Here is a 27,086-nt window from a genome sequence, read left to right on the forward strand (position 1 = left end):
CAGCCGTCTCTCGGCTTCGCCGCGTCGCGACACCCGTGCATTTGAATCACACACGTCGGGCGTCGGGCGACGTCACTCGCGGAGCTCGGAGACCTCCGGAGACCTCGGAGTGCCGCTCGCGCGAGTCGTTATCTGTCGTTAGCGCGTCGAGTCCGAGCGGTGGTGACTGGTGAAACAGTGCGGTGGTTAAGCGGGTGCCCGTCGGCGAGCGAGACCTAAGGCTCGATCCCGCAACGGCAAAAATCAGGCGCGTGTGCGTGGTGGTGGTCCTTGTCCCGAGTCTCGAGATCGTCGAACAACATCTGTGATTTCCTAGCGTCGGGAGGGTTACGCGGCCAGTCAGTCGCGGAAAAAGGAAACCCCGCGAGAGTTGTGTTCGGCTCGACGAAGAGAGACGTTCCTCCTCCAACGGCGTCTCGATGATAATCATCGGCAGGCACTCGCGCCCGGTCCGCCCGCTCGTCTACACGTGCTGCAGAGCAGCCGTCGGCCGTATCGTGAGCCGACGATAGAGAACGCCGGCCCACCGATCTCTTCTCGTTATCGTTACGTTACGTTATCGAGCGCCGAACGGCGCGGCATGAGCGCGTAGATAATCCTTGGCTCTATCGTGTTTACGGCGTATATAATCGTCGTGTTTACGGCGGTGTTTACTCATTTCCCGTCGGAATTCGGAATTCCCATGCGATCGTCGCCTGATCGATCGCCGTCTGCGCGCGGATAAGAAATCAGCGAGAGAAATCGGTAACACTTGGCCGATAAAGCGAGAAAAGAGAGAAAGAGAGACGGATACAGATATATTGGCGCGTGGATATCCCCGCCGGAGCCGGGGCGGTCGTTTTTTTCTCACTTCAAGTTAATACCTTCCGGGTCCGGACTCCGTTCAAATGGTGGAACGCAAGCATCATCGGCGCACGATGGAGGACAGCGTTCAAGGGGCCTCGAGCGCCGTCCTCGAGGAGATTTTCTACGTGACGTCGAAGCGGAACACGTACTACAAGGTGAAGCTGACGGAGAAGGGCCTGAGTCTGCAGAAGGAGCACAACGGGGCGGCGAAGATCGAGACGATCGCCCTCGGCGACATAATCGGCTGCAGATGCATGCGGTCGAAGCGCAGGGACGCGGGCAGCTGCGCCTGCCGACCGGGCGCGTCCAAGTCGCAGATGAAGCTGGTGGAGTCGGCCGAGCTCTACCAGCACTGCGACGAGCTCGACACGTCGGCTTACCTCTACATATACGCGTACACGCTCAAGAAGACGCGCATGAAGGTCACGTTGAGGCGCGAGCGCACGACCATCACCCTGCGCTTTCGCAGCTTCGACAAGTACGAGGACAACCTGCGCGAGGCGAGCAGGTGGCGGCTGGCGATCAAGTGCCTGGTCGCCAACGTGCCGGTACCCAAGAACCTGATGAGCCCCAGCCACGGAAACCTGGAGACCCTGGTCGGAGGTGAGTGTGAACAATCTCGATAATCGGACCTTTCGTCGAGGATTCTCCTTCGCTCGACGCTCATGCATTGATCGTCTGGACACGGAGCGAAAAAATGAAGCGTTGATTAAACGATGTATTTTATACGATTCCGCGTCCTACGCTAGCTGGATAAGATAGTCGATACGAACGATAAAATATTCTATCGTTTTTACGATATCTGTGCTCCAAGTCAATTTCTGTCGATTTCTTTCAGGTAAATAGACCTTTGGTTGGTACTCGGGGTATAACGACAATAACGGCATCCGGCGATACATCCGGTCGCACGTTTGAAAGGCGTAAATAGATTTAAAACAGATCTTAATCTGTGTTACATCACCGAGCAAATCCGATCTACGAGGTTGAAATATAAGCAACGATTAGCCGGTTGTCACGCAGAATATTTATTTCGTTGGTGTACCGAGTGGTATCTGCTAATCCCAATGTTGGTTGCTATATTTTTATCAAATCTTTTAACGGAAAATTCCATAGAATGATAAAAAATTCTATACAATGACTTAAGGTAAAGGTACCAATACCCGGACATGTACCTATATCCGGACATCTTTATTATTTATAAGTATAACGCGTATTAAAATCAAAGATAAAAGTATTTTTTCTTGTAGTTTGAAACTTAAGTTATAATATCCAAACGTTTATTTTCATAAATTTATGTTTTTTTAAAGGTATCCAGACACAGATACGTGTCCAGGTATTGGTACCTTTACTTTATAGCAAGAAATATGGATATATGTATTTTTTTCGTGAAATTAAAATGTTTATTAATAAATGTAGCGACCAAGGGAAAGCATTGAGATTTAGCAGATACCACGTAGTGCACCAACGAAATAAATATTCTACGCGACAACCTACTATTTGCTGCTTTCGATCTCGTAGATTGAATTTTATATATGTATCGTTTAATCGTGATATGGATTATTACTACGTACTCGAACGTATGTAGGATAATTGAATCTATATACTAGGAAATTAGTATTATTTATGTAGTTATATATCTGTAAGAGAAACACTTGGATGATTTCGCAGCTCATAAATTATTACTACAATTATCCGTTTCCCATGTTTTTCATCGTAAAACAATAACATATGCGTCATTCGCGTATCACGTTATCTTGCATTTATCAGCTTTGTTCTAGCATTTATAAGAATATAAATGCTAGAAGATTATTCTTCATTCAGGTTTTACGCGTTTTTAGCGATCGGGTCAAGCACGACTATACAGCATGTTTCGTTATTAATGGTAAAAGCCGGATATGAAAGGGGTTCTACTCGTAGAAAAGTAAATAAAAGTGTAAAATAACATCTTTCTGAACGAATTCTAAAAAAGCAAAAAAATTAGAAATATCTCTCTTCAAGCAAGCTTTCGTCAAACAATTTTAGTTGTGTCGTAGCTCCACAAATTCTTCCGTTTTGACTTTTCAGCTTCTTTTTCTCTCTTTTTTCTCAGATATTTCACAGACAGGATAGTTTTGTTCGTAAACTCCATAAACTCCATTGGAATGTCGCGGAAATAAAATAGTTCTTTAATTTCTCAGTCTGAAAACTAAAGAGAGATATTGATAACATATTTCAAGGATTTTCATGCATTTTTTTTTAGAGATAATATATTTTTAGGAATCCACATATATTTGGGGATTCTTTTCTACAAAAGCATGCGCGCGCACAAGTCTAGAGACAACTTGTTGATCTACATTTTTTTTTCTTAATGTTAGACCTTTAACTCATCTCTTCTTGCATCGCAAACTAGCGTCTGTAACGCGTGTATTATCGAATATATAATGATCACTTGTGCTCCCTACGTGCAACGCTTTTGTATGCAAATGGCAATTATATTCAGACTGTAACGCGCACTTGGAAACAGCGCGTGTACCCTAGCCTAGCGATTAGTTCCCGCAGTATACCCGTTACCATAACTTCTTATGTAATCTCTAATCCCAGTCGTTATACGCGTATCGCGTTGTCCACGTGATCTCGCGATTTAAGTTTTAGCAATGAAGATATAAGGAGCACGTGGCCTCATATTTTTCTGGCGTCACATTCTCAGTTTACGTATACAATAAGTGATAATATCTGAATGATAATTTCACAACCAACTTCGAAAACCTCGTAGAGATAGGGATCTTGGAAATAAAATATCTTTCCGAGGTAGGAATCTTGGAAATAAAATAATACAGTTTTTCACAATGTGACATTTGGGGACTTCGCGAGGACTCTTCATAAATATAGGATGTTGTTTTTTGCAATGCAATATTTTGACACTTCCCTCCGAAACATTTAAAAGAACTATTGAATTCTTATTAAAAATGGAAATGACGACACGGCTTTGTTCCGCGAGTATGAGATGGAGCAATACCGTGATTAATAAATTCCCAGTTATTGCATACAATTTTTTAATAATTGCAAAATGTTTTTAAAAACGTTCACAAAACAGTTTGAAGATTTATGAGCAAGATTTATATGTTATACCGACACTGATTTTTACGTACATTTTAGCGCGTTCAAAATCAATCTTTTTTAATGCTGACCGTTGCAGTAAGAAGACGTTAATTGTTAAAGAATTTATGATAAAGCAACATGATTAAAAGATTGGTTAACAATGGATTTTTTTTAAGGAATTGAATCAATCAATGGCCATAAAGCTTTATCAACTCACTCAGGTGTAAATGAATTTACCTGCAATAGTTTTAGGTAATACGTAAAATATCAATAGTTTCGACGTTTTACCTTTTTTATATCTATCCTGAGTTTTATCTGACCTGATTTCAACTGGTTGCATATGGACATACGTTAGTTATTATCGTGTGTTTTCTTCGCACGTGTGCACCTTGAACGTGCAAGAAAAACTGCAGGTGAATAGAACACTTATGCAACGTTATTAAAAAATCATGATTGATAGTTGTTTCAGCTTTTTTTTTATAAATACGATTAACTTCGTCGATCAACATCGAGCATCATTCAGATAATAGGGAGTTTATGCAATACCGTCTTTCAGATAAACATTCTTCAGATAACCGATCAGCTAGAACAGCTAGATTGTAACGTGTTCGTACTTTGCACTCGTAACCGTATCTGAATTGTTCAGATACATTCACTATGTATCTGAAATTGAGATACGGTTGCCGTATCTGAAAGACGGTATTGCAAAAACTCCTTAATACCCTTTGCGCAATTACGATATCTCGTCAATTCTTGCATCGCTCATATGTTTTTATCACGCAAACAATACGCGGGACGTTGTTACGACCGGTATTCATAGGCTGCATTCCGAAATTCACTGTCAGCAACTTTCAGTACTGAAAATCTATAGTATACGTGACGTAAAATATAGATTTGCAGTACTGATAGTGAATATCGGAATGCAGCCATAGTCGGCTCTTATATTTAAGACCGTCTTAAGTACAATCTTTAGGATGTCATGAACCAGAGCCGTGTTAGCATCTTAAGACATTACTTCAGACGGTCTTGAAATAAGAACCGATTATGCATACCGGCCTACTTTATGACTTTTGCTTGACCGCGAACGCTTGTTGCCATAACACCGCGTATCGCGCTGCGCGCATCGCGAAAAGAGGTGCTTCGATTGCGAAACGCGGCTTCCGGGTTTTGATTTTTCCGATCTTCCTGTTGGCATACATTGGCAAGATTTCAACATCCGTATACGCGATTGATATCTTTCCGCGACACGCGCGCGCACACATACACACATATGCGTACCGCGCGCGATATTCAGCACCATGCTGTCGTATACAGGCGTCTCGATCACTTTGAAGTATAAAGAGGAAAGTCCAGTACGCTGTTTTACTCGAGTTCGAACTTGAGTTTGCGAAATGATATCCATTACGGTAATAACGTTTTTGTCCTTCAATGCGGCAAAGTCCGGTATTTTTTCCTGTTAGCCTCGGGCATCGAGTGCAGAGTACGAACACGTTACAATCTAGCTGATCCAGCTGATCGGTTATCTGAAGAATATGTTTATTTGAAGAATGCAGTATGCAAAAATCATCGATCAAGTAGACATTTATCTTGTAGACGTCGATTGTCACTTGACACATGTTGATTTCATAATGCACATGGTGTCATCGTCGAATATCAAAATTGTAAAAAAATCTTAATAAATCTTGTAACGCAATTAGTTTCTCACACGTTTCAGATGCGCATGTCGGACGGTGGATTAATCTTTTCAAAATATTCGCGTGTATTGGCAGATAATAAATATCTACATGAAGGTGCGATACGAGATGTGTCACGTCTTATTTTATGTGATAATCCGCTTTATCTTGTTCTTGATAACCCTTGAAGGCCGCTTAAACTTCGTTATAATAAGTTAACAGTTTTAGTTCGTTCTCCTTTGTATCGCAGTGCCGTATGCGTAATCAATGCTCTAATAGCGTCATAATTCTTAACTATGCAATGACGTCGGCGCTATCGAAAGTATCGGCCTATTTAGATACATACATAAGTATTTTGCCTGTGCTTGCTCGTTTTGCTCCGCGAACGCGGAAATGTCGGAAAAGATCGCGTGCTTGTAAAACGAATTACCGCGGCACGGGTTGCGTCGCGCTCGCGGTTACGTAACGCATTATTTACTGTAAACACTGATATAGAAGATTGAAAAAACAATAATCGCCTCTCGAAGCGATCCGACGTCGGGAAAGTTTTTACGAGAAAGCCGAGTGTTTGTGCGCTCCGCGTGTGCGCGATTAACGCGTTTTCCAGAAAGCGATAAGTTCTCGGCTAGTTTCTTATCTCCTTGAATTTTGTTCGCGACGCCTTAAGTAGCCTCGATTTAAAAATAGAAAGGCCTCACTGAGCCAACGCACGCGGTATCCTTTTTTTCTCTTATTCCTTTTATGCAGCGGCGATCTATGCAAGTGGCGTGACAATTTATGCGCTCGAAGAAAGACGTGGGACACGTTAACAGCAAGATTTGCCATCGCGCCGATAACTCTTGCTCGCCCGCATCTAAAATTCCTTTTAAATCAGAGATAACGAATAGTTACGCTCCGTTCGAATTGAACGAGTGATGTCGTTCAATTTTCTTATCGATAAATCGTAGATGTTGTGAGACAGCTAACCAATGATTACCAATCTTTAATGTACATTCATGAAATGATAATTACCCAAAGAATTACGCGAGTCCCATTAATAGAAGACACGTACTTATGCTAACAGCAAAATGACTCTCGCGCAAATATATGTATCTCTCGACGTTTTCTATTATTTCTGTCGTTAATATGCCGTCATACGCTTTCAACATGGTCGCCAATCTTGCGCGGCTTACCGATAGCATAAAAAAAATATCGGATGTATATCATTTATCTTATTGTTGCAGACAATACATTATGGGATTGAACGTTTCAGGCTACTTAACATTAGATTGCATTTATCTTTTATCGCGAGTAAATAAATGATAAATTTAAAGGCAGAGCCAGATCTTCTTGAGAAGTAATAAAAGCCTTTTCTAATCCTGTTTTATATATCATACACGATCTTTTAAATATTAACAATATGAAGTTGAGGATATAAGCGACCGAGATTGGTGACACGTGCGTGATCGACCTCTGACGGCTGCAAATTATAATTGTGAAATAGCAGAGTGAGGGGATTTTCTTTTATATTCTTCTTTGTTAAATGTGGAAACGCATAAGCACATTTAATATTTATTATTTAAATACAAAAAAGAGATTATTTATTATTTGTTGCTTCAGTAACTATAATAACTTACAGACGACTTTCTTTTGCAAAATATGCATGCTTTCTACTTATTGGAATTTGGGTAATAAATCAACAGTTGCATCAAGATGCGACTGTTATTTTTATAGATTACATTACTTGTATATAAACACATTTGTATAAATTATAAATCCATTGTTGAACATAGGCGCTGATTATGCACGATAAATTTTACACGGCGTTAACACGCTTAACACGGATGCTACGAAAAACTAAATTATGTTCTCTTAAATCAATCTTTTTTTTTCACATCACGTGTTTCTTCACGTCTCGTCAGAGGAGAGATAAATGTTGATATTTGTGCGTCGTACATAGAAGACAAAGAACTGCTACCTATTATGCAATCATGATTAAACTGTTATTTATTCGGTGTCAAGTCATCTGTCAAAGTATATATACTAAAACGAATATATCAGCCTCGATATATGACAAAAATGTGTTGCAAACATCAATATAATTCTGCGTAGGTATTTCGTAATTGTGTGTTCGCAGTTGTGAATGTATTGAAACATTAAAATTAAATAGCGGAACGTTTATAATTTACCGATTGCAGCAGAATACTGAGAACTTTTTAAAGCCGGATTCTCTTTTTTTTTTTCGAAAGTTTTCTCGAGGTGATAAAGAGGAACGTAATGCACTTTGCATACCGAACAATAGCAACTTTGTGCGACACAAGACGAGCTTTCTACGTTTTCTCCGGAAATGAGTATGACAGTCTGATAAGAATCGACGGATTCAGCGATAAGGAATCCATTGAACCTAAATATTTTATCGCTTTTCGAAAGTATCTGTTGTCCGAAGAAAGATTTCGAACGCATTGTTTTGAAAAACTGTAGTGTGCACAAATTACAAGACGAATATCTCGCATATGTTTCGGAATTGTTTGTCCGAGAAAGGTTTCTCGAGGTTGTTAGAAACGCATGCCTTTCAAGTAGCGGTAACGACGAAACGATAAGATATAATAGTAAAAGGTTCTGGGACGAATACAATGCATAACTCTTGCATTCTCTCGCTAATGTTTCAGCGTGTCCGGGCGAAAATCGGAAGCTCCTGGTGCTGTTGAATCCGAAATCGGGACCCGGCAGGGGCAGGGAAACCTTCCAGAAGAGGATCCATCCAATCCTGTCGGAAGCGGAGACATCGTACGAGATTCACATTACCAAGTGTCCCAATTACGCCCGCGAGTTCGTGCGCACGAGGAATATTTATCAGTGGAGCGGCCTGCTGATGGTCGGTGGCGACGGAATCGTCTTCGAGGTGCTGAACGGACTTTTCCAAAGGCCCGATTGGGAGAAGGCTCTGCGCGAATTGTCGCTCGGGGTGATACCATGCGGCTCCGGCAACGGCTTAGCGAAGTCCATCGCCTATGCCAAGAAGTAGGTCCTCCTCTTTAATCTCACGCGTTTATCGTCGTCTCTCGACACGGAATTGCATGTAATCACGTAACAATTTTCGACGAAATCACTCGTGGATTATGACGTGTATACTTAATTCGAATAGAACTCACGTTCCATTATTGGTCTCGTTCCACGAAATGATTCATGTGAAACACGATGTCGATAAAGTTTTTTTTTCGAAAGAACTGCCTTGCGTGAGAAAACGCAATTGCCGATTATCATTCCAACTCGAGCGTTGCTCAAACTCATACATCAGTATTAAGCGGATTATCCATTTTATGATCGAGAAAAGTCTTGCACTTTTATTTGATCTGTTGATATCTCGATAAAGTTATGGCTAAAGGTGTGTCACGGTCTAAGAATAGGATGATGTTTCAGAGAGCCATACGACCGCAATCCTTTGCTTATCAGCGCGCTATCGGCGGTCAAGTGCAAAAGGACATCGATGGACATCGTGCGTGTAGAAACAAGGAATCAGATCCTTTTCTCGTTTCTATCGGTGGGTTGGGGTCTGCTCGCCGACATTGACATAGAAAGTGAACGACTACGCGCTATCGGAGATAGAAGATTTACCGTATGGAGCGTAGCGCGCCTAATAGGATTGAGAACGTATAAAGGCAAAGTGTCGTATTTACCTTGCAACAAGGTCCCTCCGACGGAAAATATGGAAAACGGCAATATATATCACAAGGATTATGTCGCGGAGAACATACTGTCGCATTCGAGAAGTTACGGCGACGAATTGGACAGGTAATAATCCAGCGTAATGATTATAATGGATTTTTTAATAGAATGTAATGAGACAGATAACCGCATGTATTAAGGCACGACCGGCAGCGTGACCGTTTGTCGACGTGCCACGTGCCAGATATCAATGATGATTTCAAAGTACACGTACAAAAGTTCATCGATTCTTTCGAAGCTCGTATATTTTATATATTTGGAGATACAAAGAAACTGAATCTGTGTGCTCGAAAACAGTGTTACTGTAAGTATGCTGTGTGTGTATTGAATTTGAAGTATATATACACACTGCATATTCGAGTTCAATAATTTGCTCCTAATCTGAAAATATTTTCGATAACTTTACACAAATGCTATATATTAAACGAGGAAAATGATATATTATGTATACCATTTTCCTTCGCTATTTATTGAGCTTATTTATGAGAAAAAAAAATATAAATGTAGGTGTTGTGCCAAACCAGAATCGGAACCGAAAGGCTTCTACAATACTTTCGGTGAATCATCACACGATTTAAACGGTTGCGACGATAACGACGTGATAACTGAGAACCTGAATCTCGAGACGGAAAACGAGAGGAGACACAGACTTGATAGTTTCTACTCCGCAACATCGGCGAAGTCAACTTATTTCAGCACAGGTTCGGTCTCGAGTTATCACAGTATGGAGGACAATGATAGCACAGAGATTGGTATGTTATTAAAATCGAACGTACCTCTATTGAATTTACAATATCCATAATGATAAATCTATATCGTTAAGGTGCAGAAAACATATGTAACAATCAAGTTATGTATGGGCCGTCATCTACACTTCCGGCATTAACAACGCAACTCTCAAATTGCTGGACAACAGTTCAAGGTAAGGCAATTGCTTATATAAATAACGAAAGTCTTGTACTATTAGCATTTCGAATTTCGGACTTTTGAAAATTTTAAACAAATTTCTTTTTTTTATCTGCTTTTCTTATAAATATACGTTTGATTAAATTTTTTACCGAAGTATTTAGAAATTATATAGGCGGGATAAACATTTGAGTTGTAACATTTGTAGCTTATAAGATTCGTTTATGAAAGATGAGTTCAAAGACGTGTATTTGTTGTAATTGTCATATAATATAGTCGTATATATACGGTGCCAAAGGTTGTCGCGTAATGCATCACTTATTAACCCTTTAACTCCAGTTGAATTCGAAGTAACGTCACGTACCACTTAATAAAACGCCGAATGCAATGGATCATACTTGGAAAAAATATTTATAATGTAACGTAGCACTTTTCAGTTGCGATACAATGCTCAATATGTATGGTGCATTGGGAAAATAATTTCATAGAATTTTTATACTATCCTTAACAATGCATGTAAATCAAAGACGAATTTTATGGCGTGTTTATGTATACACAGAAGGTTTTATGCTTAAAATTGCAGGAGAATTTATAATGGTACATGCAGCTTATCAAACGCATTTGGGCCAGGATTATTTTTTTGCGCCACGTGCTACATTAGAAGATGGGATTATTTGGCTTTTAATAGCTAAAGCCGGTATCACACGGGCCAACTTAGTACAAGTAAGCTATGTTATAAAGCAGGATAAAGGAAGAAAAAGAAAACAGTAGGCTCATGTAACACTCGTATTCGCTTATTAGTTTTTATTAGGCCTGAGTAGCGGGACTCATGTGACTTGTCCTGGCGTTGATATGATACCTGTGAAGGCATTCCGGATAGAACCTATGGAAGGAACGAGTGGACATATAACTGTAGACGGCGAAGAAGTTGATTACGGACCGCTGCAAGCCGAGATATTCTCTTCTCTAGCGTCGGTGATGACACCCTGACATAAATGATAATCATGTATATTCAACATGGTGATATCAACAACAAAATCAAATAATCTTCGGATATAATCCTATGAAGGATTTGTTCTAGGTTAGCTTAGAGTAAATTAGTTAGTAATACCAAACTGTTAATATGTATTAATATCTTATGAAGGTATTTCGGATTGTAAACTTTAAATTGACAATCTATGTAGGCTGTTTAAATCTCAATCTATTAACTTGCGATGCGCTCGCTCAAGAAGAATTCTTTTCCCTCCTTATAATGAAGAGATCGATAGATAAATATATATACATATAGAAATTATATATGTATATAAATTATTTATTAAGCTAGAGTTGGACGGGTTAAATCTGTTGCATCTTAATAGATACATTTAGCTATTTTGTAAAGTTTTCTATCAGTTTGTACAGTGTATCTATACATGCAACATAATGATATTATTTGTGCTCACTATTGTAAACTATATAATATTACGCGTAAGATACTATATTTTGTTACCATGTTAAATAAATTAATGAATTGTGTTTTTTTACACAAATATTTTGCGAATCAATACTAACCAAATGCATCAGAAAAGTGTAAACTTTATTATCACATTTTAATACGTTTGCGTCTTACATCTAACGCACAGTAAAAATGATACTGCATTGTTTACGGTTTGATATGTATGCTGCATAAATAAAATAGTATTTTAACGATAAGTAACATGACGCAGCAATCGGTTTGGTTACATACGAGCTGTTTTATTACTTTTATTTCCATGTAAAAAGAATAACTCATGACGGGAAATAATAAATCGTAAAATCACAGAAATTAATTACGTACGATACGTATATCATTCTTGGAATGCACAAATATTGAGATTTAGTTCTCCCAATTAAATTTCCCCTTTAATTAAAATCAGTGTTTCTTTTTTCATGCGCGATGTTATACTTAATAAACGCAGTTGAGGTTTGAAAGCTGTTTTATTAAACCAAGCTTTTTCCGTTCCCGGATTTTTATCATCTTTCGTCACTTACATAATCCTAACTCGATATCATGTACAGTTACATTTATAGTTTCGCCACATTTTCTCGTGGTAGGAAAGTACTGCGACAGTTTGAAAAGTTTGGGAATCGTTTCACTAAAGTGTCTGTTAAAGAGAGCACCACATATTCGATACACGCGCATCCAGGAGCCAGCGACGCTTCGTCATCAATTTGTGAGCCTGTTCCTGACCTCCTCAATTCATGAATAATCAATTCTAAATGCGATAAATCTCAATGAGAACGGTGAACGCGATAAAAACACGTATACATCTTCTTCGGACGCAGTCAAATCAATCTCCAAACGCGTCGTAATTCATTGAATTGATTAAATTTCGTGCTCATTGTTTACGCTATAAAACAATAAATGATAGGATCGATCGCTCACTCCGTTGCCGCATTTCAGAAACGCGACTCATACAACGCTCCGTGACACGTGCAATGTTGGGGGATTTGCCTCGGTATTAATATTCATAAGGAGATATTTTTGGGTAACGGAAGGCAAGAGGTTGCCGTTGTGTTAGGTCTACACGTATCGTTTATTATTCTCTCTTTACAACAGCGAGTTCGTGATCGTCGATCGTCGTCGATCGACCTCGTCTCCTTTTTCCCCTCTCGCTTTAAACCTCCCTTTTGTACGTGGGTCTCCGTATGAGCGTCACTCGAGTTGATGACGATGAAAAACGGATGAAGTATGAAAAATGATAAGGAGCGAGGGAGTTTATGGATCAGTCTCTTTACACAAGCTGAGTAAAACAACAATGAACACGGAGAGCACGGTTCCCCAACAGGCGAGCGCCGGTCGCCGGTCGTGCCGTGCGATAAAAATTGGACACGCAAATCCCGCGGTTTGGCGCGGCGACGACGGCACGGCGCGTCGCGTCGTGAGAGCTGTCGACGACGACAGCTCGAAAAAGACAAAAAAAAAAAAAGAAGGGACAGAATTGTAGCTCGTTAAGATAATCTTAAGTAAAACTATTTATATGCATGTACGGGTGCGTCCCCGAGACCGTCGCCGTTGTACGCTTGCATCTACGGATTCTCTCGCACCAATTCGGTAGCGAAATCGTGACAAAAGTAACGACGGACAATGTAAATCTCGCATTGAAAATTGTTTTTACTTCGTAGCCCAACCAAGTTGGATCTACGTGAAAAAAATTCGTGGTCGGAAAGATCGCGAGAAGAATCGCGCGCGCCGATACAAAATACTTCAGAAGTCGCGTTTCCCTACATCGGCGCGAGAATCCCGTAGATCGATGAAATCGGCGATAACTCCAGAGCATTTTGTGTATACATATCCGTATATATACTATAAACATAAAAATGCCTTGGCCGATCCCTTTCCGTTTCCCTCGATCTTCTTTTCGTCGCGAGGCTTCACTACTCCCCAGACTTCACATACGTCCCGATTTTGGACACGGTGTGTGTGTGTTGTCTGGGTCGCCTACGGAATTGATAACAGAATCGCGAGTCATAAAGACGTCGTACGTGTCGTTGTACGTTATCGCGAGGAAGAATTCTACGGGAAAGCTTTTTGCTCCGACTGAAAATTCAACGAACGATTGTCTCTTGTAACTCCCGTTACGGAAACAATTCCTCGAACAAGTCTGGCAGTTTATCCTGAGGAAATCGATTTCCGAACGGGCTGAGCGATGGCTGTATATACAATGCGAAGAATAATGATAAATTTTTTTTGTCATTTTAGTCGCGCTAGAACTCATCGATCAACGAAAGGTCGATCGGCCGCTGTCCCGAGGATTCTGAGGGTCCTCGAACGATCGGGGGAAGAAAGCTACGGGGAAGGATATCGGCCAAGGCAACAATTGCAATATTCGTACGCAGCGCAGGCGGTGTATATACAGAGTCCACTACTGAATTAACATTAAAAATGGAAATATACGCAGAAACGTAAAATTCGGAGATCTGCGGAGATAAGTGGGTTCTATCACACATCAATTTTGGCGAAACGGCTGAAACGTCGTCTCCCCGCGGGTCGCGCGAGCGACACGCGCGCGAGCGCGAAAAAAAAAGTCCGGGAAGAAGGAACCGAGAGATTCGTAATACTTAAACGGTGACGGTTCCCGCGGAGTTTCCCAATCGAATAACCGGAGGATCGGGACAGACGCATTTATCTCGTTTTTTTTTTGTATCCGCTGGTCCTATCGCCTCTGAGATGACAAATTATTAATTCCGAAATATTAATCAGCTCTCTTTCTTTTTAAAATTTATCGTACACACGTACACAAATGTACACTTACATACATACACGCGTATGCACACATACACACACACATACAAACAAGCAAATTAAGTGCATTCGCATTCGAGGCGCTCCTCCACGCTCCTCACTTTTCCACACGTTTCACAGTCGCAGTCTCTCCGCACAGAAGATTACAGAATCGATCTCGGCTCGGCGATCCATTTCGCCTCACGGCGAGGCCTGCTTTCGAAATTTATACTAGCTGCAAAATCGCACGGGAATCGCGAGAATACTTTACTTACTACCTAAAATAATCCCTACGAATTTGGACTTCGAGCGGCGAAATTCTCTCTCTCTCTCTTCTTTTTTTCCTCTCTCTCGAACGATAAGGACTACCAACGCCGTTGGCACGTGTGGACGCTGTCGTTTGGGTCTTTTTCGTTGTGAGAATTATATCGAATTACGAAATTATGAACACCCCGCGAAAATGACTCTCACGTTACAATATTGTCGAAACTATATTTATCTATAACGGTAGAATTTATTACGAACACGTTGCTGGTACGAACATTTTGTGATACGCGTTGCACGCTACTTATACATCGAACTAATAATCGTCAGAAACGATCGGCGCGCTTTGCTTTTGCCTCAATCGAGCATAACGCTATTAGGTGAACAAAACTGCCGACTCCATAAATACAATACTTTTAGCAAACAAGCGGGACACCTTCCGGTACGCAACGAATCACGATGTATTCTGTATTCGACCAACTAGCACTCGAATTTGTGTTTTATAAAAAATCGAAGAAAATGGATCAACCTTTTCGTGCACATACATCATTCAGGCGCCGTAAAATAACGTTGTGTCTATAAAATAAACTTTTTGCACTTTTCGTGATCGCGAAAAATCGACAACAATCGAGTTGGTCTCGTCTTTTCTCGATTTCGGCCAACGTTGCGGCGAAATAATTTACAACGCGTTATTTAACGTGTTATATGAAATACAAATTCCAAACGTGGTCGAAATTATCTTTACAAAACTGGTCCTGTTGGACAGCCCGACCGATCGGAGAACGTTTCATTCAACAACGTAGAATACTCTAAATTTACAAGTAACAGCTCGCTAATTTAATGCATTGGCTAAAGTGTTTTCGCTCGCGCGAGCGTTTTTTCCGAAGATTTTGATTTCGGTGAGAGACCGAAGGCCAAATCGGGGTTATCACACGAATCTCCGGATTGCGTAAAGTGACTCCGGGAACGCTCGATCACGGTTCTCCTTAGAGTTCCTCAAGTTCGAATAACGTTCGCCAACAACTTTCAAGCTGACTATGGTGCGCTTTTCAAAAACATTCGAGTCAGTGCCTAACAAGTTTATTGGTAAAAAAAAAGTGAATTTAATAATTTATAAGTATAAAAATTATTTTGACCATAATAAGTCTATAAAACAAACAAGAATAAAATATAAATTCGTCATTAGCAGAATTGAAACATAGGACGGACATATGAAAAGTTGTCTAATCGGTGGTAAGCTCTTACTCGAGGAACTCTTCGGTTCCCCTCGAGCAGTCGAGGACGCGCCGTGGGTGAAGAACGCATCGCGAGTGCCGAGATATCATAATTTCTATTGTCTCGCGATTGAAATCTCATAACGAAGAACACTTAGAATACGCCGCCGAGAGCGGCGACGCGACGATGGAATCCGCTCTGGAAGTAACACGCCGAGCTTCCCTCGAGCTCGTTATCGCACGCTCTGTAATCGCCATACAAACGGGGTAATATAACGTATCAACTATATGCGCTACGCTGGATGTGTGTGTGTGTAAGTGTGTAAGGATATTAATACGTTAAAAAAGGGAAGGGAGGGCAGGCAGGCGATGAGGAGGATGTGGGAGTCACATAATATGTACACACGATACTGGCAGTATAACTTTCGCCTTCTTACGATCTCCCTCGTCGCGCGGCGCACGTTCCGCTCCGATTAGACGCGCACGGACGCGCCGATTCGACACGCACGGCCGAACGAAACGTGAACTTCGTGTTTCGCGATAGCGATTAATTAACTAGACAACATCTCCCTCGGCTCTGCGGGACGTGCGGGGAAACCCGCGCTTCGTCGCGGCGATTAAAAATCCGCGCGAGCCGGCACGGACTTACGCGCGGCGTTAACTTTAACGGCTCTCCTTTCCAAACTTTTCGATTTCTACGCGCGATAGGGACGATCGGCGCGATCGCGAGTCGTTCGCCCCGCGGACACGTGTAGAAATCGGGTGTAAACTCTCGTACAAAAAACGCTGCGAAGTCGCAAAGATGACGCTCCCGATGTTGGAACGCGTGGTCAATCGCCTTAAATGACTTAAATCATTAGTAACGCACCATCGGTGCGACGCAGTGTCCTTTGTTTATCCTACTTAATACGGTAAAGGGAAAGAAACGGCAACGGATCGTCGAATCGTCTCGCATCGCTTTAGGATCGTTAAATCGAGATGAGCATGGGAGAATCTAAAACTCGCAAAACGCCGCTTTCGCGCATTAAAAAAAAAAGAAACTTTTTCATTAATAATAAACAACGCCACACTTAATTAACATAGCGCGGTAATACTCTTTCGAGGGCGAATCTGGAAGCATAGAACAACAAGATTGTACATAAATCATCTAGGGCCTTTTTCTTAAATGACAAATTTGAGGGGAAAAAATGCTTGAAACTCTCGCTTTTTACGCTATAACGCTGACCTGATAAATATCAATTTTTTTCAATACGAATTAATAAATATTAGTTCTCATATCAGATGTATGACATAAAACAGCACTAGTGATTTCTTTTTTGTGAATAATGAAACCTAGGAAGTTATATTTAGCCATTTCATCACATTATCGCTTCAAATAGGTATATCGATAAATCTATATACAGACAGATATAATTAGTTACCATCTATAATGAGACTTACTTCATTGCTATATATAAGGAAAACAAGGTATATAATAAATACCAGGTCAGGGTTAGATAATGCAATAGCACATTACAATCCCACGGTTTTTGCAGTCTTTACAATTCGCTTTAACTAAGGAGGATAAATCCCCAATCTACGTTTGTGTTTCTTTTGATCTTATGTCCATCTTTTCGTTTTATGTCCTAGATTTCGCCCTTGTATTATCGTGCAAATTAGAGATCAAGCTGTAGAAATATGCACCAAATATACGCCTCTTCAACTTCTTACATTCAAATTTGACAAGCTATTTGAGTTTTTGCTTCCCCTACGCCATCTCTTACATCAAATGTGGGAAACGCTAAAGTTCACGCTTTATTTCACTTTCAGTAAGACATGGATGCGTATGCATGCAAACACAACGTATGAAACGGTTTCGTTGAAATTTCGTCACGAGTTTACCGATACGTCTCCGCGAAATTCGCGTGTGAAATAACGCGCGATGACAAGTATGAATCGCAATTCCACTTAATTAAACGTCATTACATATCATAGCGCAACGATGTCCGACGTCGTTTATTAAATATAACTTAGAAATTTGGCAGTGTCCATTTCTTGTCTTCGTCCAATATTACCTACGTATCACTCTAGAGGAGATATCAATAGAGTGTGCTGTGGTATGAATCGAAAAAGATGTTTTTGAAATTGTTGTAACTACATAAAAAACGTATTATTCACGATTATATTATGTATAATATACATTATATATATATATATAGAGGGGAAAAAACCACAGTGGTGTAAGTCAAGTTTTTAAAAATATTTTCTCGTGTGCATAGATGCAATTTATATATTGTACAGATTACATCTATGCACACGAGAAAATATTTTTAAAAATATGACACCACTGTGGTTCTCACCCCTCTATACATACACACACATATTTATTATGTATATTATACATAATACTGATTCAAAAATTTTTTAATAATCCTCTTCTAAATATTGTTAAATAATGCATTACGAAAAATGGGAGAAATATTTATATAAAACGTGAGTCGCCATAGCCGAAACATGCGAAAAGCTCTACTATTGTATATGTTTTACAAAAATTATTTGTCTGAAAATTGACGAAAGAAGATTCAAAATTTTTGACACACTCATTTTTGCTAAAATCTTACGACTATAATAAAAAGACAATTTGTAAAGGATCTCTCATTTCATACCACAGTGGCCTCAGATTGCTTGAGCCTCTTCCAAGAAACCAAAATGCAAAATTTGCCATTGCATTACATTTAAGAAATTTAAATAAATAGCAATGATGAATACTTATATTTTATAATGTTGATGTTCAAGCATAAGTTTTCATCATAGATTCGTCATTTTAATCTAATGAAAAACTCGAAATGAAATTATCTAGGATGATATTCACTTATTGAATTTAAGCAAAATTCGATAAGAATGAATTATATTTAAAAAATGCAAATGCGCTTCTAAAAAATTATTACGATCATGCATAAAAAACTATCAAAATTTTTGTTTCTGATAGAATTTTCGTTTGATGAAAAGAATAAGAAATGAGGATTTGTACATTACGTTCCGTTGTACATTAATTTCCCATTAGCAACACGTCGTGAATAAACATGTGCATTTGCAAAATATAAAATAAAGATCCATTGCAAGAGCGAATTTCTATAATTCATCATAGATCGAAAACGAAATGCTTAATTCACTTTTCTAATAAGCTCTTTTGATTTGAGACTCTAGTAATGGCTACTGCAATGTTTATATTATATCGCTTATAGTTGCTTTATATTTTCTGATTAGTAAGTTATGACCATAGATTCTGTGCAGTTTGAGGTACAAAATGCTTCTTACGTAATAATCCCAGCAGGATCCAGAGTTGTATAAAATAATCTGTATCAAAAATTATTGTAAGATAATTTGTGACATTGTTACATTTACTGACTACCATATCTAACTGTGTTACATGACAGTTTAGATATCAACCTATTTTATGTACAATAGTAATTTAGCTTCTAGTTTAATGCATGAAGATCGTTTTTACAGTGCATAACTACACAATAATGAGCTCACGTATTGTGTGCCTGATAACACAGTTTTGAGTAGTCCATATTCACGATATTACTTTTGCACAGATAACTTGGCCAATTACTTACATATTCAGTGCGCCGTTCGTTTTTAAATTTCAAATGGTACGAAACAGGTGTGTCGTTTTCTCTTAGTCTTGTATAATAATGAGCAATGCTAAATCTGTGCCTTCATCGTCTCAGGTACGTACATTGATTTAAGTCTGACCTGTATGAGAAGTACAATTGCGTTTTTTTAATGTATTCAATATCATGTACGTGTAAACTGATTCATAATTGTAAAAATTAAGACAAGTTACTTTCTTGAGAATTTTTGATTTGCATCGTATTGTTATCGACAGAAAGAGTAAGTAAAATGTAATCCAAGACAATGAAGTTACAGAAGGCGACGATTATCTCTCTACCAGTGTATTGAAAAATAACCTTTGCAGGATGTTTGTTTTGCTTTACTCTTTACTGCTAACTAACAATCGCTAGTACGTTAGTACAAGTAAGAGGAACAAATTTCTGCTTCAATTCGTTTTTGGTTGATTCATACTCGTGATTTATCCTCGATACTTAGAGAAGACGATTGGCCAATCTTTCTGTAAATGAATGTAACTCACACGAAACTTTTTTCGCGTGGATTACATCGTCGATACTTCCGTAAGTCTACTATGCTACACTATTTACAGTTGATAAGCAATACATCCGACTGTTCTTGCAAACGTTCTTTTTCAAGCAAGCATTTCGGCGTGTGTACTCGTTTCGTTATGTATGTAGATGTATGTGTGTGAACGGTGAGATGTACGCGTCGAGAATCAATATGGATCGTATACTTTTTTTTTGTAATTTAAAAATAGATGAACATAAAAGAAATTATTGATTAATATAATTTGACACACTATTCAATAAATCAATTTTATTTTAAATGCGGCGGTGATTCATTGTCTAACAATAAGTAATGTCTTGAGCGTAAAAAAAATCCTTCGCAAGGTTGATTCAAATAAAATGAGAAACGTACGTTTACAAGAACATTCACATATTCTACGCCGATAAATATATTTTAATGAAATGTACGTAACAAGTGGCAGTGCATGTAACGCAAAATAATCGATCACAATCATTTTGCTGTAAAAGCAACTTGAGAGAATTGATTATAAGATGCCGATATAGGTGATCGCCATCTTACGCTTGATCTCAACTTAAAATTTGTATACGATTGCAATATATTCGTAGTAAGCGGATTATTTACCGTTAAGTATTGAGTCCCTCCCATTCGATGAGGTATTGTGTCTGACCGTTTGGCCCTATCCTCTTCGCTTTGATGACAAACTTTTCACCGGCAGCTATTCTATTAGCTGCACCGAAGTAAATATTCACCGATGATTTTAGATCGTCCAGAGATATGTCAGGCGCACTTTGCTTCACAGGCGAACACTTTGGAGATGAAGACATGCTGCTCTTTCTTTGTGGTTGCGGATCGGGAGGAGGTAATTTATCATTACTTTGCCGCTGTCTCAATCTCCTACCATTTAAGGCATAATCCACACAATTCCCAATTTGACTATTTGCACTGCTCGCAGCACCATTAAATGAACTTCTTAAATTCCTGGCAAATTCACTTTTAACTTCATTATTACGAGCCGGTAGAATAGCCGCCGTCTTGCTGGCGGTAGGCTGAAATTGTTGCTGGGCTTGCTGTTGAATGGGTGGACGTCCCCGTCGATGTGTCCTTCTACGTTTCACTTGCCCGTTTCTGTCAACGATAATATCCTTTTCCGATAACTGCCTCTTGGCTGGACGTACCACCGGCGGTTGCGAGATCACAGGCGTCAGTGGCAAAGGTAGGGTGATGGGACACTGGTTGTAAGATAACGGTGTACTCGAGATTGGTTGAGTAATGCTACAAGGTGTGCCTACTAAATCACTGAATGGATTATTCTTTCCTTGAAAATCTTTGGGTGGTGGAATAAAAGAATCGAGAGTGCCTCTTGAACTGGTTTCGTCCCCACTTGTGTCCGCAGGCGTCGAAGGTGGCAAAGGATGCATTAGATCCACGGAACTAGGTACAGACAGCTCGGATATACCCGATGTTGTAGCTGGTGGTGTTGGTGGTCCGGAAACGGAAGTTGGCGGTGTTGGAGGTAAATCGGATGCTTCCGAACTTTGTGGCTTGCTCTGTATTAATGGAAAAAAATGGCATTATTATTCTTGTAAATAAGGCATAATACATTCCGCACATTAAAAAATATGATGCGGTAAGCAATCTTTTATTTTTCCCGAGGGTAGATAATAAAGTTAAATGACTATCGTATTATTTTATCACGCGTTTATATACATGAATGTGAAGTTAAGCTTACCTTCCTTTCCTTTACCTTGGCAATGGCATTTTTCAATAATATCCTTGCTTTTCTGTATCTCGCTTCTCGTTCTTCTAATATTTCCTTAGTACTATCTCCACACGCTTTCTCTCTTTTCTTCTGTTTACGTAGCATTCTTTTCCGTGAATTGCCTAATGCTAACAGACGACGAAGTCTTCTGTGTACACTCAACTTAGGAAATGGGAATGATTTTTTTACAAAACCGCCGCCTATAGTGCAATATCTGGAAAAATAATTTAATATTATATTTTATACATATATAGAGGGGTAAATATATTAAAAATGGTTAAACCTATGTTGTCTTCAAGAAAACAGTTCAATAAATCGTAAATAAATGTATATAAAAATAGGACACCTGTTTCTTAAAGATTCTATTGATTGACTGGATTCTGTTAATGGAGGTGGACTTGGACACGAACTTTGCTCTGCTTCCGAATTTTGATAAAGTGTACCTCGCATGACCAAATGACTCACAGGAATTTCTACATCATCTGATGCCTTTTGCTTTAATGCGATCAATTGTTTTGTACTTTCTGACAAACTCACCGGACTGAAATAATTAAATTTAACATATTGTACAAACGTTAATGTACATATGACAAAAATTAATAATTAGTTTTGTATTGTACTTCAATGAGATGCATACCATATTAAATCTGTTGGTGGTGGAAGGTATTGTAGTCTTTTATTACCAGCCCAACATCTACGTAACACAGAATCGTCTATCTCGCCGGACATTGGAAAATTGATAAATGGAGAAGGTGGCGGCAGTCTGACACGGAGGCCCCATATTGTAGTGCGCTTTTTTATTTCTTTACCGCACTTGAACCTGTTTCTATTGCTCATCAATACTGTCAATATTGTTTCTCTGCGTACTTCAACACTGACATCTCTAATCTAAAAGTGTACGTACAATATTATTATAAACTACAATTATCAAATACTACCATTAAAATATAATACAAATTAAAATAATTTGTTTTGTAGACTGTATATTCCAATGTTGACGACTCCTACCCGTGGTGGAAGCTGTAGAGTCATCCAGTTGTCATTTGCGTAAGGTATAACAACAGTGTCCAAGTCGTAATACTTTTTAGCGTTATAAACAGTCAGATTGTACAACATCAGGTGCACCAGATCTACCCACTTCATTTCTAAACGCCGAACAAATTCTTTCCCATGATTGCACGTTGAACAAACAAATACATAAAATCTGTAAAAATTATTAATTTAAAGTTGTGAATAAAACTTGCATGAGGTAACGCGTGGCTCCATATAAGAGCAATCGTAAGTCGGCGGATTCCAAGTTTCATGTTACATATGCCTCGATTTTATAAAAAGTTAATTAGAAAATTAAAAATTGTGAATGAAGATGTATGAGATGACAATGGTAATCCACGCGGTTCGAAAACCTATATTTCAATAAAATTTGTATATTCATATCTATGTTCAAATTGAATTTGATTGAATCTGCCATTTTTATACTTGTACTTACCTATCACCACTGTACAAGGGATAAGTTAAGCACCTGATGCACTTTTCATGAAACCATTGTTTACACCGACCGCATTGTAACATCTGTGCATACCATTCACCATTAAGTCCACAGTAACAATAAATTTGTTCAGCGTTCACTCTGTGATGATTATCCCAATTTAACATATTAGGCTGAAATTATATATTACATACAATTATATACAATAAAATCATCTTACATGTAGAGTAATCTTATTTTCATAAATTCAGAGCACATTATCTTAAGCGTCGTCTACAATGGCAGCAGGAGTATACAGTAAGACATAAGCAGTAAGCTGTTGACCAACCGCAGCTGATTATTCTTGAATTGCAAAAATCCCATTAGTCAGTAGCTTACTGCATACTCTTACGGTTATTGTAGACGGTCCTTTACATATGTATAAATCATTTGAGTAATAACATTTATTTTATATTTAAATCTTACATCATATGGCAATTTTGTCATGTCATCCGGTGGTGGTTGAGGTTGGTCCCTACCGCTGCAAACTTTTCTGATGCTTGCCTTAACCATAGAATTTTTTGGCTCGCAGGATTCACGCGTACGTGGCTGGCTATCTGTGCATCTTTTACATATCCAGTGAATATCTTTACCCGGCTCTGGTTTCGGTATTTCAGGCTACAAATGCGTATGGTTCTTCATTTATTAAATCATACTCTAATATCCTCATCGGTTTCTGATTAATAATCCAACTTATTTCTATTATGTCAGATATCAAAAATTATTCTGATGCGCACCTGATGACACATTTGGTGATAGCCACGGCCACATTTGTCGCAAACAACAATGTCATTGTCAGTCTTAGGCTGAGATTTTTTACAAAGAACACACATAACATCCGAGTCTGGCATAGCCAATTTTGTCAGCTCTTTAAACGACGACCAGGAAGATGTGTTGTCCAGAAATTTGACAAGACATCTTTCCCTAGCCAAGTCCACCTATGTAGAAATAATTTCAGTATCGTTGCATCGTCGCTATTGAGTAAGTACTGTTAAAGAGAGGAGTATATTATATTTGCTCGTACCTCGACAACTGTACCAAGGTAATATTTGCCATCTCTGTGTTGAAGAACATCATCTCCATGAGAGAAGCCAACCCGCTGTTCCCTTGTGGTGCTATCGGGCGCCGCCAGACTTTCCTCCGGTTCTGACATTTTCTACCCTGTTTCTAAATTACAAACAGTATAGCTATAATAATTAAATATGATCGAGTATGCATTTACTAGAAGCTAAGTCATAGCTACAACAATAAGGAAACTATATATCTTATGAATAATTATCCCTGTAAAATGTATCTTTAACCTCTGTTACGGATTAAACGTTTTTGATGACATAAATATGACAAAACAAACGACAAATCATTAAACTTATCACGCCTTTGTTTCACTTTTTTTGTTCAAATATTTTTCACGAAGTTGACTATACCAATGCAGGAATATATGAGCACGTAGTTTACGATCTTTTCCAATCATTCCGTTATGCAAAAAAAAAACAAACAAACAATAGAGACAACAAGAACACGTTCTAGGATTCTAGATCGTTGTACACTAACCTATACATTTGACTGAAATTTTAAAGACATGGTTTTCAAAATCGTATACGTACGTGGATTATCGTGAATACTTGCGTAAATCCGCGATCGGAAAGTGTTCGAATGTGTAATTAACGGGACGACACGGCGATACGGTTCAGATCATCGGCGACGACCAGCGACGACGCTAGGGAAGCTAGCGTCCGAGCAACGGGCCACCACGCGCGTCCGACCGAAGATGCAAATAAATCGCGAATCGTCCATGCCGTCCGTCGCCACCCTACTCACAAGTGTAACGTTACACAATTCGCACGGGTACGCGGTCGCGCGACCATATGATCGGCATCTCATTAAAAAAAACAGTCCGGCGCACTCACTCTCGCCGCCGAAGGAGAGAGCGCCGCGACGCAGCTCGGAGTCGTATTCACGGATGCACCCGCGTGTCCCGCGGTGCCAGCGGGACTCGGGAACCGCGTCCGACGATCTTCCCCGCTCTCGCGCTTCTCCGGGCGAGCTATTCCCCGTCCGTCGAGTCGATCAATTCGACGAGGACGGCGCGGAGGACGGACGAAAACAGGGAGAGAAAGGAGAGAGAGAGAGAGAGAGAGAAAGAAAGAGAAAAAGGGAGAAAGAGAGAGAGAAGCGTAGGGACCGTCAACCGTCAACCCCCGGGGGTCCCTGGGATCAGTTTCTGGCACCGGGGCGATGATTCCCGGAGACTCGTGGCGATGCTCCGGGCTCCCGGGCGCGCGCGTCCCCGAACGCGCCGCGGCGTCGTAAATAAACCCGCGCCCGGCCCGGCGCGGCGCCGCGCGGCGACTCCAAGTGTCGGATCGTGTCGGGTCGGCGCGGATCCGGTCGTGCCCTCGTACCTCAGCGTCACGGCCGTGGAATCACGCGCTGCTACGTGCGGGCCTCATCTTCCGGCTCCGATCAGACACATCCAACAGCAACCTTAACCATGGGGGGGGCCCCGCCACGGTCGGCTCTCCGCTCACGCTCGTTCGTTCGCTCCGCTCGGCGCACTCGCGGCGACGACGACACGACGGCGGCAAAAGCCTGGCCCCGCTGCCTCCGTATCGCGCTGCCGCGCCGATCACGACGACGCCCCGGGCACCCACGTAGGCCGGCTACACGATCACGACACGCCCACAGTTATCGGCATCACCGCGGCGAGCTCGGCGCACGTTCATTGTGTCCCATGGAAATTCGAACGAGCACCGTCCGCCATGTTCGGGGAAACACTTGAAATTCTGTCAGGTGTAATTACATATTCTCCGAAATGTTACGAAGTCTTGCTGCCGCTTTGTATTAAATACAAATTTCCACCGTCCCATTCTGTTGAAAAGCATATTTTGAAAGCGTTTCTTTTTTTCACGCATTCATTTCGTCGTGCGTAAATTCAACAATACAATAGTTCGTAATAAACGAACTATTGGAATGCTCTTGCTTCGAAGTGTGGAAGCAAGAGCATTTTGGCATGAGAAATGCTGTAAACAAGTAATATTACACTTGTGGTAACATATAATGTGATAAACATATTAAATAAGTAAAAATATATATACAAACATACCCCAAAGATTAATATAATCTTATATCAAAGTTTAATATAATATAATTAAAAATAAATTTAGAAAATTTCAAGACTACTGTTTTTATTTCACTATCCTGAATATCATGCAGAGTGAATTAAAAATATAATAATTACTGCGTTTTATTATATTCACCGTAAATACAGCAAATACACAAATATATACCACAAAACAAATTTATAATACATTTATAAATGTCTCGTTCATATTTTGCGCCCTGTTGGATCAAAAATGTCTGACTTTTGCGCTACTTCACGTGACGCGTGGCCAATAATCTTCCGCTAGTTACAGAAAAGTGAGAAGTGATTGGCCACCGCATCGATATCTGCCATGCGAAACGCGTCGACGCGCTTTTTGTGCGCAGGAGCCTTGAGCACATTTCGCGCATGCGCAGCACAGTTAACTGCGCAGTATATACATTAACCTTAGTTTGCAAATAACTCAGAAATTTATTAATTCACAAACGTTAAGGCCATTGCACGTAACAAAGTTTTAGTCATAATCGTAATAAGGCCGTAAAGCCTTGTGTTCACGATACTAGAAATCGCTCCGAGATCTTGGACGGAGAAAAAATTGACCAATCACATTTCAACAATTCGGCAATTGAC

At 40.0% G+C, this 27,086-nt stretch overlaps 2 protein-coding genes and 1 long non-coding RNA gene across 9 annotated transcripts; 2 read left to right on the forward strand and 1 right to left on the reverse strand.

The window, feature by feature from the left end:
• On the forward strand, positions 1-12,158 carry Sk2 (Sphingosine kinase 2). 2 transcript variants are annotated; one of them, XM_071773176.1, is made up of 7 exons: positions 1-1,449; positions 8,246-8,597; positions 8,997-9,368; positions 9,810-10,054; positions 10,126-10,224; positions 10,792-10,931; positions 11,010-12,158. In XM_071773176.1, exons 1-7 carry the CDS (start codon positions 888-890, stop codon positions 11,196-11,198), a joined length of 1,959 nt encoding a protein of 652 aa, XP_071629277.1. In that variant the 5' UTR covers positions 1-887; the 3' UTR covers positions 11,199-12,158. The 2 variants fall into 2 exon arrangements, with proteins under 2 accessions (XP_071629277.1, XP_071629278.1); XM_071773177.1 differs by having other exon boundaries at positions 10,132-10,224.
• Pcl (polycomb protein Pcl) lies at positions 7,102-26,458 on the reverse strand. 4 transcript variants are annotated; one of them, XM_071773170.1, is made up of 11 exons: positions 25,759-26,458; positions 24,381-24,523; positions 24,094-24,294; positions 23,783-23,974; positions 23,318-23,490; positions 22,840-23,035; positions 22,469-22,719; positions 22,178-22,372; positions 21,802-22,045; positions 20,694-21,619; positions 7,102-7,554 (listed from the first exon to the last, which is right to left on the reverse strand). In XM_071773170.1, the coding sequence occupies exons 2-10, from the start codon at positions 24,507-24,509 to the stop codon at positions 20,696-20,698; spliced, it is 2,505 nt and encodes an 834-aa protein (XP_071629271.1). In that variant the 5' UTR covers positions 24,510-24,523; positions 25,759-26,458; the 3' UTR covers positions 7,102-7,554; positions 20,694-20,695. The 4 variants fall into 4 exon arrangements, with proteins under 4 accessions (XP_071629271.1, XP_071629269.1, XP_071629272.1 ...); XM_071773168.1 differs by lacking the exon at positions 7,102-7,554 and having other exon boundaries at positions 14,785-21,619; XM_071773171.1 differs by lacking the exons at positions 7,102-7,554; positions 25,759-26,458 and adding an exon at positions 25,264-25,751 and having other exon boundaries at positions 14,785-21,619.
• On the forward strand, positions 16,699-24,838 carry LOC139809914 (uncharacterized). Of its 3 annotated transcripts, none has more exons than XR_011731210.1 (8): positions 16,699-16,840; positions 20,834-21,285; positions 21,418-21,585; positions 22,495-22,727; positions 22,810-22,883; positions 23,889-23,984; positions 24,068-24,337; positions 24,426-24,838. It is a non-coding gene; the product is annotated as an uncharacterized lncRNA (long non-coding RNA). The 3 variants fall into 3 exon arrangements; XR_011731211.1 differs by having other exon boundaries at positions 22,518-22,727; XR_011731212.1 differs by having other exon boundaries at positions 16,710-16,840; positions 20,872-21,285.
• Positions 26,459-27,086: the final 628 nt, after the last annotated feature.

Source organism: Temnothorax longispinosus, chromosome 3, assembly GCF_030848805.1.
Source record: "Temnothorax longispinosus isolate EJ_2023e chromosome 3, Tlon_JGU_v1, whole genome shotgun sequence".
NCBI classification, from domain to species: domain Eukaryota; kingdom Metazoa; phylum Arthropoda; class Insecta; order Hymenoptera; family Formicidae; genus Temnothorax; species Temnothorax longispinosus.

Bases quoted from the DNA above. Each gene is read 5' to 3' on its own strand.
- Sk2 (XM_071773176.1), top strand. From the start codon at position 888: ATGGTGGAACGCAAGCATCATCGGCGCACGATGGAGGACAGCGTTCAA. The intron at 8,598-8,996 runs GTAGGTCCTCCT...ATGATGTTTCAG, and splicing joins TCCATCGCCTATGCCAAGAA to AGAGCCATACGACCGCAATC. The intron at 10,225-10,791 runs GTAAGGCAATTG...TTAAAATTGCAG, and splicing joins TTGCTGGACAACAGTTCAAG to GAGAATTTATAATGGTACAT.
- Pcl (XM_071773170.1), bottom strand. From the start codon at position 24,509: ATGTCAGAACCGGAGGAAAGTCTGGCGGCGCCCGATAGCACCACAAGG. The intron at 23,036-23,317 runs GTAAGTACAAGT...TAATTTTTACAG, and splicing joins CCCTTGTACAGTGGTGATAG to ATTTTATGTATTTGTTTGTT. The intron at 22,373-22,468 runs GTATGCATCTCA...TAATTATTTCAG, and splicing joins CCACCAACAGATTTAATATG to TCCGGTGAGTTTGTCAGAAA.